At 49.8% G+C, this 20,414-nt stretch overlaps 7 protein-coding genes across 7 annotated transcripts; 5 read left to right on the top strand and 2 right to left on the bottom strand.

The window, feature by feature from the left end:
• Positions 1-484: 484 nt before the first annotated feature.
• On the top strand, positions 485-3,061 carry FPSE_11032 (uncharacterized protein; the record flags this gene model as incomplete). Its single annotated transcript, XM_009264149.1, has 1 exon — positions 485-3,061. The coding sequence occupies one exon, from the start codon at positions 485-487 to the stop codon at positions 3,059-3,061; it is 2,577 nt and encodes an 858-aa protein (XP_009262424.1).
• Positions 3,062-3,897: 836 nt separating this feature from the next.
• On the top strand, positions 3,898-5,764 carry FPSE_11031 (uncharacterized protein; the record flags this gene model as incomplete). Its single annotated transcript, XM_009264148.1, has 5 exons — positions 3,898-3,956; positions 4,097-4,161; positions 4,227-4,327; positions 4,392-5,096; positions 5,147-5,764. 5 exons carry the CDS (start codon positions 3,898-3,900, stop codon positions 5,762-5,764), a joined length of 1,548 nt encoding a protein of 515 aa, XP_009262423.1.
• Positions 5,765-7,217: 1,453 nt separating this feature from the next.
• Positions 7,218-9,006, top strand: FPSE_11030 (uncharacterized protein; the record flags this gene model as incomplete). Its single annotated transcript, XM_009264147.1, has 2 exons — positions 7,218-7,450; positions 7,509-9,006. The coding sequence occupies 2 exons, from the start codon at positions 7,218-7,220 to the stop codon at positions 9,004-9,006; spliced, it is 1,731 nt and encodes a 576-aa protein (XP_009262422.1).
• A 1,639-nt stretch (positions 9,007-10,645) lies between these two features.
• FPSE_11029 (uncharacterized protein) lies at positions 10,646-13,968 on the top strand (the record flags this gene model as incomplete). Its single annotated transcript, XM_009264146.1, has 9 exons — positions 10,646-10,713; positions 10,843-11,005; positions 11,123-11,290; positions 11,358-12,018; positions 12,070-12,980; positions 13,036-13,154; positions 13,205-13,284; positions 13,339-13,498; positions 13,605-13,968. 9 exons carry the CDS (start codon positions 10,646-10,648, stop codon positions 13,966-13,968), a joined length of 2,694 nt encoding a protein of 897 aa, XP_009262421.1.
• Positions 13,969-14,102: 134 nt separating this feature from the next.
• FPSE_11028 (uncharacterized protein) lies at positions 14,103-15,020 on the bottom strand (the record flags this gene model as incomplete). The annotated part of the gene is made up of 1 exon (XM_009264145.1): positions 14,103-15,020. The coding sequence occupies one exon, from the start codon at positions 15,018-15,020 to the stop codon at positions 14,103-14,105; it is 918 nt and encodes a 305-aa protein (XP_009262420.1).
• Positions 15,021-15,709: 689 nt separating this feature from the next.
• Positions 15,710-17,330, top strand: FPSE_11027 (uncharacterized protein; the record flags this gene model as incomplete). Its single annotated transcript, XM_009264144.1, has 2 exons — positions 15,710-16,693; positions 16,749-17,330. The coding sequence occupies 2 exons, from the start codon at positions 15,710-15,712 to the stop codon at positions 17,328-17,330; spliced, it is 1,566 nt and encodes a 521-aa protein (XP_009262419.1).
• Positions 17,331-18,336: 1,006 nt separating this feature from the next.
• FPSE_11026 (uncharacterized protein) lies at positions 18,337-19,691 on the bottom strand (the record flags this gene model as incomplete). The annotated part of the gene is made up of 8 exons (XM_009264143.1): positions 18,337-18,370; positions 18,426-18,897; positions 18,957-19,013; positions 19,070-19,162; positions 19,234-19,366; positions 19,419-19,454; positions 19,516-19,585; positions 19,651-19,691. The coding sequence occupies 8 exons, from the start codon at positions 19,689-19,691 to the stop codon at positions 18,337-18,339; spliced, it is 936 nt and encodes a 311-aa protein (XP_009262418.1).
• Positions 19,692-20,414: the final 723 nt, after the last annotated feature.

Raw genomic sequence — 20,414 nt, 5'->3', positions numbered from 1 at the left:
AATAGCCTAAAGAGCATAGTCTAAGTAGCATAAGCTGATCTACTAATTTCGTCTCTTATGCTTCCAGCGGTCAATTTTTCTGATACCCAGAGGGGCACCTAAGCTCAATTGAGCCTGGTATTAAGTTAGTACTAAGTTTCTGCCGGCCAAATTTTCCGAGTTGAACGTTTTTTTTTTTCTTCTTTCATATTATTTTTCAGCAACTTTCAATATCAACAGAAGTAGAGCTTGAACAATCCAAGTTTGGAGAGTCCTCCCAAGCCCTTGTTTGCTTTAATTGAGACTCTGTTCTTCTATTTGCGACATATTGTCGCCAGGCTATCACCAGAGGCGCAAAATCTCAAGCTGACCGCCTACCGAAATAGGGTTAAATACTGTCAAAACATTTATTATCAGATTGCTACTTTTTAAATTCCAGTTTTTGCCTACATATTTTACTCCGAGCGCAACAAGACTGCCTTTTCTGTAGTATTTCCTCAACAAGATGACATCCGCTACAGAGCTTCAGCAGAAGATTTTCAAGCGCATGGGCTTGGATGTCCCAGAATACAAGCCCCCAAGGAGCGGACGACCGAAGGCTGGTCAGCAGGTTACCCGAAAAGAGCAGCGAAAGGCACAGCGAGTGCAGAAGAAGTCTCATACATACGCAAGGCCAGCTCAGGAGCGACCACAGTCAGCAAGTCATGCCCAAAAGAAGTCGGGTGGCCCGCAAAGAAAGCCACCAGTTAACAGGCCTCAGTCAAGGCCTTCTAAACAGATCAGCGAGGATGAAGAGGACGAGGACGAAGATGCTGGAGATATGTCCTTAGGCGAGGATGGTGATGTAGACGATCTCTTCGACAAGGACGAGAGCGAGGATGGGGACGGGGACGACGACGACAACGCAGAAATGACATCCCCGCATAAAAGCGCTAACAAGAGCGTTTCAAAGGCTGTACAGGAAAGACTCGCCCAAGATGATGCTGAGATTGAGGCTTTTGAGCGAAAACTGGGCATCAAGAAGGGACGAAAATCCTTGCCCCAATCTTTCAAGGAGGACGGCCTCGGCGATCTTATGGGCGAGCTCAGCGGCGAAGATGATTTGAGCGACGACGACAACGACAATAAAAAGAGAAAGAGCGAATATGATGACTGGCTGGCATCAAAGCGAAGGAAAACGACCGAAACTCAAAGCCAGTCCAAGAGTCTCGAGATGGATGACCTGGATAAGGGATCTGCAAAGGAAGATGACGATCTGGACTCGATGGATGAGGATGAGGATGATGTTGGCGATTTTGATGACGAATCATTCGGTGGCTTCGACGACGACGACGCTGCTGAAAATGGCAAGCCTGCCGAACCACGACAAAGAGAGAATCCTTATGTGGCGCCCACTGCTGGAGTCGCGGTTGCGAAATATGTCCCCCCCTCGTTGCGAAAAGCTGCAGGCTCAGAAGCTGAACGCATAAGTCGACTACGAAAACAAGTGCAGGGCTTGATTAATCGCCTGACAGATGCAAATATCCTCTCTATCGTCAAGTCTATCGAAGAACTCTATCAGAACAACGCTCGCGGTGATGTGTCAGACGTCATTACCGACGCGATCATGGCTCAGATTTGCAAGCCAGAAACCCTGCCCGATCAATTCTTTGTACTTACCGGTGGCTTTGCGGCTGCTACCTATCGATTAGTTGGGTCGAGTTTTGGTTCGGTCTTGATTCGCCGCATCGTTGAAAACTTTGGAAGCCATTACGAGCAAGCCAGCAAGGAACTTTCCGCCGAGTCAGCTATTCAAAAGGAGGCATCAAACATCCTGACACTGCTCACGCAGCTTTACGTGTTTGAAGTTGTCACCTGCAAAATTATCTTCGACTACATGGAGAGGCTTCTCAGCGACCTCAACGAGATCAACGTGGAACTTCTTCTACGCATTTGCCGTATGGCTGGTCGAATACTGAAGCAAGATGACGAGCGAACACTAAAACACGTTTCCGGCGTGCTTAATCAATCTGTTTCAAAGGCGGGGTTCAACAACGTCTCTGCTCGTACGAAGTTCATGGTTGAGACGATCACGGATCTTACAAAGGGCAAACGCAAGGCCAGAGGTCTGGACTTTACCGTCGTCTCAGAGCATGTGCAGCGTATGAAGAAGCGACTTGTTGAACTAAAGTCTCAAGCACGGCGACTTAATGGCCTCTCCCCTTTGGCCGTGGGCTTGGTAGATATCGAAGAGGCCGAAACGCGGGGCCAGTGGTGGTTACCGAGTGCCAGTGTGCCAAATACCTTGATGGACAAGAGCAAGAAAGGACGTACATCCGATACAGAGATGAGTGATCATGAAGACATGGATATCGTGTTACCTGATTACCCTAAAAAGGCTCGAGCCCAAGGTCTGAACGGAACACCACAAATTGCCATCTTCACAGCCTTGATGACCGCATCAAATTTCGAACACGCCTATAGGCAATTCGTCAACCTGAAACTCAAAAAGGATGATCAATTGGCTCTTGCCACTGTGTTGGTTCAGTGTGTAGGCAGCGAGATGCAGTACAACCCCTATTATGCCCTTGTAGGCGGAAAGGCATGCCTGCTTAACAGCAGAATTAGATTCGCCATTCAGGATCGGCTGTGGAAAATTTTCAGGAGTCTTGGAGAATCAATGTTTGGAGAAGCCCCTGAAGAAGATGAGACAGCCGACGCTGAACGTATGAAAGATGAGAGGCGTATCACCAACGTGGCCAAATTCTACGCGGCCCTTGTTGTTGATGGCACATTATCCATTGTTATCCTCAAACCCCTGGAACTGCCCGAGGCAAACCACTGGGCGTCAATGTTTGTGCAGCTATTCATCATTGCTCTTTTGAAAGAATGCCGCACCAAGAACAAAGATTCCAAGGAGAACAAGCTGGAGAAGATCTTTGGTGCAGCACGAGAGTTGCCAGGCTTAGCTGCCGGAATCCATTGGATCTTACGCAAGAAGATCCGTAAGACGAAGTTGATCAGTGCTAAAGAGTTGAAGAAGCTAGAGGACGTTTCTGAGAAGGCGCAGACTACTGTACGGCCTGCAGCAATAGAGATATAGGATAGGGAATTAAAACAGGTCATAGAAAAATGCGCCTGTAGACTAGGTCATAGAAATGCCTGGGGCAATAATGCTATCAGGTCTTCCAAACAGCCCCTCTCCCAGCTTATGATGGCTATGTTTTATATTATCAATCATTTCGGTGAGTCGGTGACTTGCTCCGTGGGTAAGTCTTATCTTTTGTGACGTCGGCATCTCAAAGGCAATTGACGTCCGTGAACGGGTAGGAACGGGACACGCCGGGATCTCGGAGGTCTACTTAAACGACAGACGGCGTGTTGTTGGGGGGCGATTTGCACTCGGGAGGAGCATTTCGGCGTTGGTTGGGCAGGCATAAACTAACGCAGCGTGAACCGTGAACCAGATCCGGGAATGGTTCCAGAAGTTGGCAAGGAGGCGTGCTATTTGTTATCCGGAGATATATGTCCAGGGGGGCGGGCCGTTTTCAAAACTTCTACAAGGCACACGCTGCAGGTGAAGGCCACCCAGGACGCTATACGTGTGGCTCCCTCACCGAGGGGAAAGCCAATCGTGTCAAGGTATCCGGTGACCCTCAGGGAAAAAATTACCTGATGAACCCGGCAGGCGGGCGACTCTTTGCCGAGAGGCCCTGTTCGATGCTGCTGCCGTTGTGCTGTAGACTCTAGTTTACTGGACATTGCCCTGTGCTCTAGGTTATTTTAGTCTCGAGACGGGCGAGCTTTGTTGCGGTAACGTAACGCCTCAACCTCAACCTCACTCACCCTTGCCTCTCGTCGACTTTTTCTACCTCGACCTCCCCCTTCCACTCTCCACAATCTGTGTGTCCCCAATTGCACTTCCACACAACCCCCATCATGCTTTCCAGTCGCTTAATATCACGAGCTATTGCTCGCCCTGCCTTTCAGAGGTCTACGTAAGTTTATTGCAATGCGCTTTGCGACGGTTGATCTGGAGAACTGCTTTACATCAAGCCCCGATTCCGTTGGATCCAGCTAGTCCGTCATCAACGAAAAAATGGCTCGTTAACTAACGCTTTATTTCCTTGTCTCCCAGGCTTCCCAGCGTCGTTGCCTCCCCTTCGCTGTCGCGATGGAGCCGCGGATATGCCTCTGCAGCTGGTATGTTACCTCCGAGCCCGTCGGAGCACGACCCCGTACAACCCGCTGACAGAATTTTGTTGCAGAGGAGAAGGATCTCGTTGTTATCGGTGGTGGCGTTGCTGGCTACGTCGCCGCTATCAAGGCTGGACAAGAGGGCATGAAGGTTGGTTTCACTAACCTTCGAGTTTGCAACTCGAGGAATTGGCTTTATGGGCAGTTTTGACTGACAAGATCTTCCACAAATAAAGGTTACCTGCATTGAGAAGCGTGGCTCCCTCGGCGGAACCTGCTTGAACGTCGGCTGCATTCCCTCAAAGTCTCTTCTCAACAACTCGCATCTCTACCACCAGATTCTCCACGACACCAAGCACCGCGGTATCGAGGTCAGCGATGTCAAGCTTAACCTGGCCAACTTCATGAAGGCCAAGGAGACCTCCGTCTCAGGTCTTACCAAGGGTATCGAGTACCTCTTCAAGAAGAACGGAGTTGAGTACATCAAGGGCGCTGGTTCTTTTGTCAACGAGCACGAGGTCAAGGTTGACCTCACCGAGGGCGGTGAGACCAGCGTTCGTGGTAAGAACATTCTGATCGCCACTGGATCCGAGGCTACTCCCTTCCCCGGCCTTGAGATCGACGAGAAGCGCGTCATTACCAGCACCGGTGCTATTGCCCTTGAGGAGGTCCCTGAGACCATGACCGTCATTGGTGGTGGTATTATCGGTCTTGAGATGGCTTCCGTCTGGTCGCGACTTGGATCTAAGGTCACTATCGTTGAGTTCCTCGGCCAAATTGGTGGCCCCGGCATGGACTCTGAGATCGCCAAGAACACCCAGAAGATCCTTAAGAAGCAGGGTCTTGAGTTCAAGCTCAACACCAAGGTCGTTAGCGGTGACAAGTCTGGTGACAAGGTTAAGCTTGAGATTGACTCTGCCAAGGGTGGCAAGGCCGAGTCTGTATGTGCACGATTCCCTAAGCTGTGCAACTTACACTAACAAATTTACAGATCGAGTCCGACGTTGTCCTCGTTGCCATTGGCCGACGACCCTACACCGCTGGCCTTGGCCTTGAGAACATTGGCCTTGAGGCTGATGACCGTGGCCGTGTCGTGATCGACTCCGAGTACCGAACCAAGATCCCCCACATCCGATGTGTTGGCGACTGCACCTTTGGACCTATGCTTGCCCACAAGGCTGAGGAGGAGGCCGTTGCTGTTGTTGAGTACATCAAGAAGGGATACGGCCACGTCAACTATGGCGCCATCCCCTCAGTTATGTACACCCACCCCGAGGTTGCCTGGGTTGGCCAGAGCGAGCAGGATCTCAAGAGCCAGAACATCCCTTACCGAGTCGGAAGCTTCCCTTTTGCCGCCAACTCTCGAGCCAAGACCAACCTTGACACTGAGGGTATGGTTAAGATGCTTGCTGATCCCGAGACCGATCGCATTCTCGGAGTCCACATCATCGGCCCCAACGCTGGTGAGATGATTGCTGAGGGTACCCTGGCCCTCGAGTACGGCGCTTCCAGCGAGGACATTGCCCGAACCTGTCACGCCCACCCCACTCTCGCCGAGGCTTTCAAGGAGGCTGCCATGGCCACTCACGCCAAGGCCATTCACTACTAAGCAATGCTTGAGCGGTCGAGATTAGTTGGATAGGTTGCTGCGCGCCAACGGATTCAAATGTGTCAGTCTGGTAACAGCAGGTCTCTTCTGTGCTTTCTGCGGCGATGAATGGACACTCTTCAAATTATAGGCTTGAAAAGACCGTCTATAGTCGCTAAGAGCGTACCTAAAATATCACAGGGTCACCAAGAGGCCTCGCAAGGATAGTGCGAACGGGATAAAGCCCGGGGCGTCTCGGACTCTGGGTTGTGTAAACTAGTAATAATTTCTGTCTTCAAGCATGATGAATGGAAACTACACGGCAAGATGCGTGGCCTGCGTTTGAAAGTTATTAGTCGAGTATTGAGCGGGTGAAAAGCAAACAATGATAGAAACTACAACTGCATGCGTTTATGTATCGCTCCGCGTATATGCCCCTGAATTGCCACTTGCTGAGATAAAATCGTACGACGATTATAGAGTGTATTGAATTTGACCTCTTGTGGCTTTAACCCTAGGTAAGTGTTTCTGCATTGTTTAATCGTGTTTATGAAATCTTGGTTAATACTCTTGAAGAATAAACCTCGAAAAACTCATGCGAGTGTCACTTCGTGAGAACCGTTAAACGTACCATGGTGTAGTGAGAGTCAAAGCCACTTCAATTAGAGACACCTTCTCACAGCAGCAAAGAGCTCGAATACGAGTTCGAAATTTGTGTTGTTTATTTTATACATGAGCACGCCGAGGCGCAAACTGATGTAGGGAATTTGCAAGGTTATTACAACAGTCGAAAGGTTCTTGAGAGCAGGTACTTTTCATTTTTAACAAGGGTGCTTTCTTCTTCTTGAACCTCGTTAGCCTGCTCTGCTCCCTTGTAAATTGTAAAGCACCAAGTGCTATAGTTCTCCATATTTCATAATACTATAAATATGTGTACCTAGGTGTGTAGTATATAGAGTAGATCTCTATTACCTACTACCTAGGTAACTTAACACTTTTTGCTGTAAAGATTCTAGCACAGCTACGGAGTACCTAACTCAGCTGTCTGTACTTCTTCAATGGTGGCGGGGTAGATCAAGGCCCCGAGCACCGGACCCGCACCTCCCCCTGGCGCCCCGCCATTACGGTAGAAGATCGAGCCACATTTTGAAGTTCCATAGAAATATCCATGCCACCAGCTGCATTCCCGATCCCCTACCCCCACCACTGTTCGACTCATAAAACAGCACGCAGTCCCTTGAACGACCCTTTACAAGATGCGGTGAATTGAACTGGGTTTGATTCGCCCTTGCTTCTGTTCATCTACGTACCCTTTTAGACATCTCTCACCTCCATTCCGTCACCTTTGCTTGACTTCCTTCCCAACCCTGGACAACTTTGCTGTGCAGTGTAGGAGGGTGTCAACACGTTCTTTTTCGATTGTTGGCTATTTATGAGTTTTTCTTCTTCTCTTTTATAACATCAAACCATCGCTATGGCGCATAGCTCTTTCGTTACAGGCCTGCCGCCCACGGCGGGCAACGCGCCTGAAAAAACACCAAAGCTCATGTCTCGAGACGACATCGAAGTTATGATTGCCGAAGGCAAGCATATCACTATCTTTCATAATCAAGTAATCAAAATGGATGCTTGGATGCCGTATCATCCAGGTGGTGATAAAGCCATGCTTCATCTGGTTGGTAAAGACGCCTCGGACGAAATCGATGCGTAAGTTGGTTCCAGCAAGTGAACGAACACATGGGCAATACTGACTATGCGCAAACAGCCTTCACAGTTACGGAACCCGCCAGCACGTACTGCGATATCGTATCGGTCGAGTCGAAGGTACCTGGGAGAACTTGCTACCTCCTATCCAGGGAGGCGTCCACCGAACACGGGAAGAGATCGATCGAGCCAATTCAGAGGGCGATCTCAATAAGGACCAAGACTCAAGTACACCGTCGACTCGCGTTCCATCCCCGGTATTCGATGAAGATGAAGCAAAGGGTGTTCGGCAACGAAGAGGAAGAGGGGACAAGATGAAGAAGGATGGTGCTCGAGCATCGTCGATATCATCTGCCTCCAGTGTGGATGAGCCAGAGATGGACGGCATGTCGTACTTGGATACAATTACTCGCCAACACATCAACCTCGATCTCGACAAATACCCCCCTCCCGATAAAGAAACACAAGCCAAAATCGCTTCCAAGTACCGCGAACTTCATCAAAAAGTTTACGACACCGGGCTCTACGACTGTAACTACAAGGCCTATGGCATTGAATTCCTTCGATATATCGCATTGGCCGTTGGCTCGGCGGTCTGTCTACAATATGAGTGGTATGCCCTCAGCGCTTTCCTCTTAGGCGCCCTCTGGCATCAACTATCGTTCACCGTTCACGATGCTGGCCATATGGGTATTACCCACAACTACCTCATCGATTCTTGCATCGGGGCCCTGATTGCCGACTTCATGGGAGGTCTGTCGATAGGCTGGTGGAAGCGGAATCACAACGTACACCATGTCATCACCAACGCTCCGGAACATGACCCTGATATTGAGCACATGCCTCTCTTCGCCGTTTCTCACCGACTGCTTGGTAGCTTGCGATCGACATACTACGAGCGAGTAATGTCTTACGATGCTGTGGCAAAGGTTCTCCTCAGAGTCCAGGCCTGGACCTACTATCCGCTACTTTCCTTGGCACGTTTCAACCTCTACCGACTATCTTGGGACTTTCTTCTCATGGGCCGAGGTCCCAAGAAGGGCCCTGCATTGGCTATCTGGTGGCTTGAGATTACTGGACAGGTCTTCTTCTGGACTTGGTTCGGTTATGGCCTCGTCTACAGCATGCTTCCAGACAACTGGACTCGGTTCTACTTTGTCATGATAAGCAACATCACTGCGTCGCCCCTGCACGTTCAAATTGTGCTATCTCACTTCGCCATGAGCACTGTAGAGTTGGGGCCCCAGGAATCCTTCCCTCAGAGACAGCTTCGAACGACCATGGATATCGACTGCCCTGAGTGGCTTGATTTCTTCCATGGTGGCCTGCAGTTCCAAGTTATTCATCATCTCTTCCCTCGTGTACCCCGCCATAACCTGCGTGCCACACAAAAGCTCGTCCAGGAGTTCTGTAACGAGGTCAACATCCCTTACGCACTTTACGGGTTCGCCAATGGTAATCAGCAAGTGATTGGAAGACTGGCTGAAGTTTCCCGACAAGCGGCGATCCTCTCCAAATGCCAGCAATCGATCCAGAATGGCGATCTCTCACATCACTAGACGGAGTAATGATAGATGGACATTTCTCCTGCTGAATATACCTGGGCCACTCTACGCCTGCAATGTCCCCAAAAGTTCTAAAAGAATAGTCCCGAGGGCCTACGAATGCTAGGTCGCTTGCTAGATAGATTGGTGAGTTAATGAGAAGCTTCGTAATATCATGCCTGTCAGCGATCGTGATTCTGTCTCAGATATTTATGTGTTGCTACCACAAAGCGTGATTTTAGCCTAGCTTGGAAGAAAGCTCTGCTCTGTACGAGACATTATCTGTGCAGGTCTTGGTCTAGAAACTTATAAAGTCCGGAGTCGTGAGACTTGAGAGACGTGCCTTGCTTGTACGATCCATAGTATGACCGATGGGCATCGGGTTTCTTGCTGGGTCATCTCGAATTCCAGGCTCAGCAATCAAGATGGTGCAAACGTGACACGCTCCTCCCCAGGGCTCTGGCGTTTGCCTTGTCCATTGTGGCATTACTAGGCTGGTAGAGGGTATCAATATGAGTTGGGCTATTAGAGTATTAAAACATTGACTGCCAAAGGCATAATAAGCGGTCTAGTGCAGCCAGCTTATGTGATTCAAGGAGAGCTGCCGTGTTGTTCATCCTATATCCCAAGACCAAGGTCAAGTTTTCTTATAGCTCCCCCTATGGAGGTAGTCTTACAACCTGACAAGCGTTTTCCAGGATCTTGGTGAGCCTGGGTCACATGTTTGGTGATTAATATAGACAAGTCATAGTGTTTTGCTCCTCAAGATTGATAAATGGACGGATGTGGCCTTCGCTGAGGCCTCAACACTGAGCGCATGAACCGGGCTTGCCGCCTATCACATGGGCCAGTGGTGGCAGTTGAGTGACGTCGGTAGGTGGCACGAAGTATGATGATGAGGAGGGGCCAAGGACATGAGAGCTGTTTATTCATGGATGGATGCGTATGGATGTCGAAGAGGATATTTCATCTCTGTATGTTCTCGAAATGGTATTGTTCTTTGAGGCCGGAAATGGTGACAGAACCGGGTTTGACACAAGGCTAGAGTGTTTCGGTACTATGAAGATGCGACACGAACCAATACTACCAAATTAAGACAAAGCACAAGAGCATCTTGACATGATCTGCCTCTGGATTTGCACTGCATACCAAGTACAGTCTTTGTGAATAAAATAAATCACATGCCTTTTGATCAATTACAAAAGTGTCTAGAAACATACTGCCTACTACCTAGGTAGGTAGGCGGCTCTCTACTAAGGTATCCTTCTACCTGCTACCGAGCTTCCTTAGTAGGCGCGTTCGTACGTCAGATCACAAGCACGGAGTACAAAGTCCTGGAGGTGGGAGTCACCCGCTCGTGGGGCATCAGTGGGGGGCTGGCAGCTTTCCTCCTTCCCTGCTCAAGTTACCGTACAGTGCGTGCTTGGTCACATCCCCTGCTCCATCTCAAACGAACCAACCACAACCACTTGGAACCTAATTCCCACGACGACGACGACATTCACACTGACCCTTCCTTCTCACCTCTCATCTCTTGATATACCCCCACCTCCATTTTAGACTGCTATTGCTGGAAAACTAGACTACATCCTGAGTATCACCATCCAAAGCTTACCTCGTCGCGTCCAGCGGACGATGTGAATGAACCGCAGCTATGGATGCCAACATCCAGCGGGCCCTCAACGATAAGCTCTACGACAAACGCAAGATTGGGGCTCTTGAGTATGTCTCACTTCTCATATTCTTTATATCAATAGACTTGAAGCTCGGTCGAGATCGCACCTCAGGCCGGTGACTTACTAAATTACGTCTTCCCTCTTGGCGCTTCAGCTGTTGACATTGACTCCATAGGCTTGAACGTGTGATCCGAGATCTCGTTAGCGTTAAGGACTATCAACGCGTTCACGATATCCTCGAACAGCTATGTAATGAGTACGCCTACGCTGTGCATCAACCTCATGCAAGAAATGGCGGTTTGATAGGCTTGGCTGCCGCCGCTATTGCTCTCGGCCCAGTAAGTTTCACTTTTCAAAAAGTCGTCCTATCAAAGGCATACAAGAAAAGAAGCCTATCTGAATAGATTATTGACGATCTATGCCCCTCATCAATCCGTTTCTGACGTTTCCGATAGGAACTGCCCAGATACCTTGCCAAAATTGTCCCCCCTGTCCTGGCATGCTTCACCGATCAAGATGCCAGAGTCAGATATTACGCTTGCGAGGCCATGTATAACATAGCAAAGGTTGCCAAAGGAGAGATCTTGGTGTATTTTAATAGCATCTTCGATCAGCTTTGCAAGGTATGTCTTGACCATGGTTCTGGAACGCCAGACGAGGCAGATGTTGCTAACTGCTTGACCTCTTCAGCTTGGTGCGGATTCAGAGTTATCAGTCAAGAATGGAGCGGAACTTCTAGATCGGCTCGTCAAAGATATCGTGTCCGAGTCTGCCGCTTCCTATGTGTCCATTCTCGAGGCACCGCCGGAGTTCGATAGTGACGACAAGGTCTCATTTGGAGAGAACTCGCACTTGCCTACAGCTTTCTCTCTACCTCGATTTATCCCATTGCTAAAAGAGCGTATATGGGTTATTAACCCCTTCACTCGCCAGTTCCTTGTCGGCTGGATTACCTTGCTTGACTCAATACCAGATCTGGAGCTCGTCACGTATTTACCCGACTTTCTAGGAGGGCTTCTTAAGTTTCTGTCAGATCAGAATTCGGATGTGCGGGTCGCTACGCAGAACTGCTTGGACAAGTTTCTCAACGAGATCAAGCGCATCGCTCGCATCAAGAAGGGAATATTGGAAAGCAAACGGTCCAAAGAAGGTGCCAAGCGAAAACGTCAAGATTCAATTGACAGTGAATCCATCAATCCAGACTTTGAAGAAGGAGATGAGCTTGACTCTGACGCTGCGCTTGACGACGACGACGATAGCAGCGGGGAAGACTGGATTCCTGGTCAGGATGTCGAGATTAACTACAAAGAAATCCTCCAAATTCTGACTGCAACGCTGGATTCACCACTGGGTTCGTTACTCTTCAATCTAGTTTTCACCATGGCTAGCTAACATCTGTCAGAGGAGGACTGTCTCCTCGAGTCTTTACGATGGGTCGTTGAATTCCTCGATATCTGCCCCGAAGAAGTTCTTCCTTTCACCCCCAAAATTCTTGCTCATATGCTTCCAGCCATGGCTAGTACCAAGGAGACTATCCACCAAGCAGCGACTCGAGTCAACACGTGTCTAATGGACTATGTTGTTTCCCTATCCGATGACTCCGAATTGACTCAGCCACCTCCTGCGCAACCACCCCAAAACTTCTCGACTTCTCGACTACCAGTCCCCGGAGAGAAGGGGGCCGATGGTGTGAACAGCAATCGGGCATCTTTGTCGAGCTCCAGAGACTTGGACCTCCGCAGTCCTACGCCTGCTCAAGGTCCCTCAATATCGACTCCGGCGGACATTAACATCACCCAAACACAGGCTGATCTGGACTACGCCGCAGCTGTCAACTCTCTGACACTTCTCTTCCTCAACGATCATGAAGCTACCCGGGTGGCAGCCCTGACGTGGCTTATTATGTTGCACAGGAAAGCTCCTCGAAAGGTACTTGCTTTTAACGATGGCACGTTCCCGGCACTGCTGAAGACGCTGTCGGATCCATCAGACGCTGTTGTCACCAAGGACTTGCAACTTCTTTCTCAAATTTCCCGGAATACAGAAGATGATTATTTTGCCAATTTCATGGTTAATTTGTTGCAACTCTTCTCGACTGACAGGAAGTTGCTTGAAACACGGGGCAATCTTATTATCCGACAGCTTTGTTTGAGTCTGAGCCCCGAGAGAATCTACAGGACATTGGCCGATTGCATCGAGAAGGAGGAAGATGTTGAGTTTGCCAGTATCATGGTACAAAATCTCAATAACAACCTCATTACCGCTCCTCAACTAGCGGATGTTCGAAAAAGGTTACGAAACCTTGAAACCAGGGTATGTGGGAGCGCGCAAAACATTGTCAAGCCTGAGAAGTGCTAACAGAATCTAGGATGGCCAAACGCTATTTGTAGCACTATTCCGATCGTGGTGCTACAACGCTGTGGCTACTTTCTCGCTCTGTCTGCTCGCTCAGGCTTATGAGCAAGCATACAACTTATTGCAGATCTTGTAAGTCCTACAAAGACTTCATCGCATCCCGACTAACGACTGTGGCTTAGCGGCGAGTTGGATATGACTGTAAATATGCTCATTCAGGTCGATAAGCTGGTGCAGTTGATTGAGTCACCGGTCTTTACATGTGAGATTTCGGCATGTCCAAGATTTACATTGCTTAAGCTAACTAACGACTTAGACCTACGCCTACAGTTGCTAGAGCCTGAGAAGTACCCGTATCTATACAAATGCATGTACGGTATCTTGATGCTTTTGCCGCAATCTTCAGCGTTTGCTGCCCTCAAAAACCGACTCAACAGTGTCAGCTCCATAGGGTATCTGCATACAGCACCTCGAACGTGAGTTTCCAAATTGTCTCCGCGGCTGGAGTCTTCAAGAAATATTGTTTGTTTCTTGAACTTCATCTGTATGCTTCCCGCCACACCCATATTAACAGTCCAATAGTGCCGCCGCAACTACGAGTACCTCCAACTTTGATAGACCAAATCGGCTCAAGAGTAGAGAAGAAGGAAACATACGTTGGGTTGAGCTCCTGGAGAAATTCAGAAGCGTCCAGGAACGAGCGCGGCGCGCGCAACGTCAAAGCATGGACGGTGACGAGATGCCGCCAATGGGAGTCAGCGAGCTTCGCATTGGCGATGGAGCTGTAGATATCAAGGGCAAGGAAGCGCGCGGTGTTGGACTGCAGCCAATTCCCCAGAAGGAGCCAGCACCCGCTCCACCAGTACCAGCGAAGAGGATAGGATTGGGTAGACAGTTTGGGCGATTGGGGGGCGCTGTGGCAGGTAAGGGCCGACGCAACCAATAGAAACTGCACGAGATTTGGTCATAAAGGCATTCAGCGGTATTTTGCCTCGGAGTCAACTTGCCATTCCAGGGCACTTGATGGCGTTTGTATGTCATTAATGTATAGTATCAAGCCAAAGATTAATGGAGACAATGTCAGCGTCGTCGCTTAACCGGACTCTCACGTTCCACTAAACCTTCGAAGACAGCATCACGCTGCGATTCTATGGAACGAAGCTCCTGTTGGAGCCCCTCTAGCTCTGCTCTCGCCATATCTGGGTTGCTTGGTAGCCCCTGGAAGGAGGCCAACTGGAGGTCAAGCTCCTTCTTCCGTGCCACAACGGACAAGTATTCTTGCTCATCACGAGCGAGGTCGGCAACAGTAGGATGAGAAGAATTGGAAGATGCAGCAAGCGAAGCAACTTTGTCTTGAAGCTCAGGCAGTTTGGTCGACAACGCCTTGATCTTGCGTTGCATTTCAAGGTTTTGTTTGGCTAGATGTGCTGGAGGTTGATATTCTTCGCTTTTTAGATTCTCGAGTATTTCATCTATACGGGCTGCTTCATCGTCAATGTGCTTATGCAGAGCCTCGACACGAGCTTTCATTTGTTCGGCATCATGTATGCTCGATTGCAGTTGAATCATGCGTTGACCCAACATTTCGGGCTCTGGAAAAGCGACACCGAACTGAAGGGCTACATCTGCCATGGTATCAAGAGCAGTGTGTCCATCAGCAGGCAAGTTATGCTGCACAGCTTCAATCAAGCCTCCTCTCAGCGGTCGGCTCTTGTTCTCAGCATTGGCTTCGGAGTCGGTGAGCTCCTGCAAAGCAGCAGCTTCGGCTTTTGCGACCAAATTACGCTCCTCATCGGCAGCTTCATTGGCAGATGCAAGGGCGAGGAGGGCCTTGAGTGTGTCATTATTGCGCTCGAAAGAAGGGGCTGGGCGAGGGTGGAATTTGGAAGAGAGCCAGGCGTCGATATATGACCAGTCGCGGGCGGTGGAGGCAGCGATGCGGGCGACTGAAGGCGAGAAGATGGCCGAGTCTTCACTGAGGAGGCGATGATGCGCCATGTTGAGATGCGCCACGCAAAAGTGTGGAATTTGCGCTGCTTGTCTCGACCTAGGGGTACGTTGGAGTTGAATGTAAACAAAGCTGGAGTCGGGGTCCAGTCTGGGTCGAGACCAGGTAGTTCGTAACGAAGTGACGCCACAGCACAGCAAACCACGGGCAAGCATCTGAAAGCTACAGTGGCACTTGGCTGACTGGCTAACTGGTATGTATGTAGGCTAATTAAGAGGGTGTGCATCCCTGCTGCGCTGCTCCTTCAGGTACAAGATGATTCGGTGTCTGACAGCACTAAGTTTATAGCGCCCGCCGCTAATTCCTACAGCAGGAACTTCAACGACGCCTGGAATTGCCGAGTACCTGCTAGGCGAGTACTTGTGGCCACCTATTGTAATCGGGAGCCAATCGTGTACCTGACTGACAGATGTCGACTTTCCCTGTTAAGTCAAACGGACACCCTTCCCGGCTCAACTCTTTATGATCAAGTTGTCCTTTTTTGCCCTCGACAATTACCTCCATCTTTCCCTTCTATTCATCCTCTCGCTGAACAAACTTGTCCTAGATTCGCCCTGTCGTCGCCGTTATTCGCCGCCGACTATTACCACTATTAAGTTGATGTGTCAACAATAGATATCATTCACCTTCGGTTTGCCCCTCGACTTCACGTATACTTCGAATCGAACAACTCTTCAAAATGCATATCAACATTGCTGCTCTCGCAGTCGCCGCTACGACCTTACTCGCTTCGGCCAACGCCCTATCGCCTCAAGATATCCCAGCCAATCTTCCCGTTGCGCAGCTCCTTACGTCGGCGCAGTCGCATTTGTCTCGTGGCGAAACCAACGAGGCTCTCGTCTACTACGATGCGGCCATCGCCCGTGATCCCACCAACTACCTGACTATCTTCAAAAGGGCCACGACGTACCTCTCCTTGGGCCGAACCTCGCAGGCAACCGACGACTTCAACAAAGTACTGTCGCTTAAGCCTGGCTTCGAGGGCGCACATCTTCAACTCGCTAGGCTACGTGCCAAAGCAGGAGACTGGGAGGTTGCAAAGACGCAGTATGGTCTTGCTGGGAAGCCCCCTGGCTCTGCTGAGGTCGTAGAGCTTGAAGAAGCCAAGCTGGCGGCGAAGCTGGCTGAGATGGCTGGCAAGGGAGAGAAATGGGATGAGTGTGTCAGTCATGCTGGCACAGCCATCACCGTTGCCAGTCGATCCCCCCATTTGCGCGAACTTCGAGCGCACTGTCGCTTCGAGCTTGGTGACGTCGAGGTGGGTATGAGTGATCTGCAACATGTGCTTCATATGAAGCCTGGAGATACAAGCCCACACATTGTTATCTCCGCTACCTCGTTCTATGCATTAGGTGACATGGGAAATGGTATTGGGCAGGTCAAGAAGTGCCTCCAGTCTGATCCAGACTCCAAAGTCTGCAAGAAGTTGCACAAACAGGAGAAGAAGGTGGAGAAGGCATACAAGAAGATAGAGGGACAACTCGGCCGATCTCAGCCTACCACAGCAGGAAGGGCATTAGTTGGTACCGCTGATGAACCTGGCCTGGTCCCTGATGTTCAACAGCAGGTGAAGGAATTGAAGGAGAACAAGAGCATCCCCAAGAACGCCAGGATACAGCTACTGGAAAGCTTGATCGAGCTCACATGCCAAGCATACACAGAGGTAAGATTCCCATCTGCGTCCCTTTCTTTTTCCAGGGTGGCTAACACTTCTTCAGTCAAGCCACAAAGACGCTGCCAAATATTGCGACGAGTCATTGCAAATGAACCCCGACTCTTTTTGGGGCCTTCTCCATAAGGGCAAGGCTCAGTTGAAGAGTGAACTTTACGATGCCGCTATTGCTACCCTACAGAAAGCCGCTGAACTTCGTCCTGATCAGAAGGACAAGGTCAACCCCATCCTTAACAAGGCTCATATCGCTCTGAAGCGCAGCAAAACAAAGGACTACTACAAGGTCCTTGGTGTCGAACACGATGCCGACGAACGCCAGATCAAGTCCGCCTACCGCAAACAGTCCAAGATCTTCCACCCTGACAAGGCTGCCCAGCAAGGTATTTCCAAGGAGGATGCTGAGAAGAAGATGGCCAGCATCAACGAAGCATATGAAGTACTTAGCGACCCCGAATTGCGAGCGCGTTTCGACAACGGCGATGACCCTAACTCGCAGGAAGCACCCAGGAACCCATTCCAGCAGGGCAACCCCTTCGGCGGCGGCGGTGGACATCCTTTCATGTTTCAGCAAGGCGGTGGTGGCCCAAACATCAAGTTCCAGTTTGGAGGTCAACAGTTCGGCTTCTAATAAGCGCACTCGGCGAGTGTCTGATTTATTGCAAATGAAAACTCCCACCAAGGAGAGCGTACTTACACAGCTGGAGTTTTGATCCAGGGGCAAATCATTTAGATTAGTAGAGAACATCGGTTTTCGAGCCTATACTATACACAGAGAAGCTACGCCTCTCTTCCTTCGGAGTATTTGGGGTTCAAGGCGTGGGAGTTACAGTCGTTCTTTTTTGTAGCTGATTATCCATAGCTATACGCACAATGGAAGGAACACCAGTATCTTGATAACCTTTCGCTTTTGGTAGATTAATATGTCCCATATTGGCCAAAGTCTGACACCGACCAACTTGGAGAGGACATATCAGAACTTCTGATATCGGCACAACTACGACATCTCAGCAAGAAGCACCGTCCCTTATGAACAAAGCATTGCAACAATTGATAACAGCTTTTGAAACGAACTTCAGCAACGATAGTGATCGCCGAAAACGCCAGCGCCAGCCAAAGGCCCATGCAAGACCAGGGCATACATATATGCTAGTATCTTGACATCAACATTTAACTGGCAAAACTATCATGACACATTCCACACCGTCTATCTGCGAATAAATACCAGCACCCCTTTACCCGTTTCCGATCCTTTATCGCCGCTCTTGTCCGTTTTGTTCGTGAGAAATGATGATGTTTCGTTATGTACACGATCTGCTGCTGGATGCCCTGAGCGTCACTCGGTCCTACCACTGGAAGAGGTTGTGGTGATCTACAAAGCCAGTAGACATTCTTGATTACGAGAATGCAAACCGGGTGAGGCAAACGCCGAATCAAAAGGTAGCTGTCCTAAGGTAGGTGAGTCTCGTGCATGTAGTCCTCATCTCCATACTTTGAAGGGTTTCCCTTCGTTATCTTTACTTTCGAGTCTACTCTTTCAATGAACCGAACCGCCATGCTTTAATGATGGGGTAACTTCCACCACTTGCTCAAGAATTGGTCGCTTTGGGTGACTGCTGAATTTGGGGTCATGCCGTTCAGGCAGCGTCGTTTCGCTTGATGAAGTATGACCTGGCAAGGTATTTTGATTAGTTTCGCCCAAGGCAATAAAACGTACGCAACGTACTTTGAAAATTCGTATGCCGACCAGCAGATGGCTGTGCTGGGCATGGTGGTAACGATGCGAGGCCGCACACCCTTGAAGAACCCCGAGACGCCAGCTCTTTGGTAAAGCAGCCGGCATCCTCCAATAAAGCTGTTGACGTTTCTCACTTGGGGATCGGTGGATGTTCCACGTGTTTGAAGCATCGTCTTGATAACATCCATGGGAGTTGTAAGACCGGCCGCGAATCCACCAGCAACAGCGCCTGCCAAACAGTGTGTCATTGGGTCGTAGGTCTTTGTGGGGTTCATTGCGGTAGAAATAGACTCGTAGGCGAGAAACTGAAGGGCAGTGAAAGGCACTGTCATAGAAAGTGTCGTGGGGTAGGAGATGTAGAAAGCCCCCAAGCCTTCGGATCTATAGACATACTTGGCGCAGTCAAACATAGATCTGTACATCTTGCTCGAATTTTGGATTTGCATACGCTGCTTGATAACTGGACTAGATGTCAGCAAACACACCTTCGGCATCACGGAGGACGCAGAACATGCGTACCATCGAAAGGGTTCATGAAGGCGTCACTGGCAATAGTAGCAGCAGCGCCGCTGGTAGCTGAGGCTGCGAGTTAGTAAAGGAACTCAGCAGATGTCGGTGCAAGTTGTAGTTACCGGCTGCGAGGGGGTGGTGAACACCGGCTTGGTTACCGCCCATAGCATGCTTGACTGCTTCGTAAGTCGCAAAGTAAACGGCATGTGCAGGTCCTGAGCAGCGTTAGCGGTTATACAAGATATGTCAAGCTAGCTTGAATCCTAGCATGACGTGGTAGACTCACCTGCGCCAACGATGACACTAGACATTCCGCGCCATAAGCTGAAGAAACCCTCGGTGCGGGCGATTTGAACGGTGTTGCGAATGACCCCCGAGTAGGCAGGTGTGTTGCTAGAGTTAAGGATCTGCATTCTCGTCTTGAAGCGTGTCAGACTGCTGATAAACTTGTAGAATTGAGGGAGGGCGAACCTTGATCGCATCAATGGGATACATTGCAGTGTGCTCCTACAGAAACATACAAAATTAGCCATGGGTGTTGTAAAATGCAAGATCAAGTGAAGCATACTGCTATACCAGCAAAGGCGCCTGCGGCCATGTTCTGCAACAAGGAGAAGTTGGGCGGCAGAGATTCATAGCTGCGCAGAAAACGATCAATTTCATGCTTCAAGTAGTTGTACGCAAAATATCAAATGATACTCACTCGTATTCCTCCTCGACTGGCTCTGCACTTGGCTGGGCCATGGCGGCCACAGCTTCCGATGCTCCGCCGAAAGGCTTGGTCTCGAGGGTCGCCAGATTGGCGACTGGGGGGGGATATCGGGGTGATTGCGTTGTAAAGTCGACGGTGATCGATTCGTGCCAGGTGTTGAGTCAGCTACGGGGCTTTGAAGGAACGGATATTCCGGTTTTTTCTGTGAGGTTTGTTGCGTTGCGCCCACGGGTGGTCGCTGCGAACGAGAACGATGACGATGTCGATGTATGAGTTGATACTCAAGATAAAGGCCTAGGGGCGAAAATGCGGTCTTCAATTGTCCGAGCCGAAAGTGCCGCGCAAACTCGTCGATATGTCCGGACCTTGCTTCCTTTCCCAGACCTACTCGGTCTTTTCGAACAGGCCAATCGATCAGTAATTTAACTCCCGTTGGCGGTTATAGAGAGCAAGAAAGAAAAGCACAGGCGAGCGGAGGCGATGGAGCAAAAAAGTAGTTCGAGGTTGGCGTCTTGTGCTAGTCTGGCTTAACGGGAAAAACTCCAGGTCAGGTTAAGGCACCGGTACTCCGTACAGCAGTCGAGCTACCTTCCATAATCTAGAAAAAAATTCTGGGGATTTGAGAGCTCCGTTTACGGCCTCGGAGTCCGGGCAGGAGCTAGGGACCAGGAGTTGGGATGTACCTCCAGTCCAATTCCTGGTGATGAGCTACTTACTGACTGCCGTTCCTCTTTTCGTTTCTCCCCCCCCCCCCC

This window comes from Fusarium pseudograminearum, chromosome 4 (assembly GCF_000303195.2).
Source record: "Fusarium pseudograminearum CS3096 chromosome 4, whole genome shotgun sequence".
NCBI lineage: Eukaryota > Fungi > Ascomycota > Sordariomycetes > Hypocreales > Nectriaceae > Fusarium > Fusarium pseudograminearum.
The sequence above is the reverse complement of the archived record's forward strand: the minus strand, read 5'-3'. Positions and strand labels throughout refer to the sequence as shown.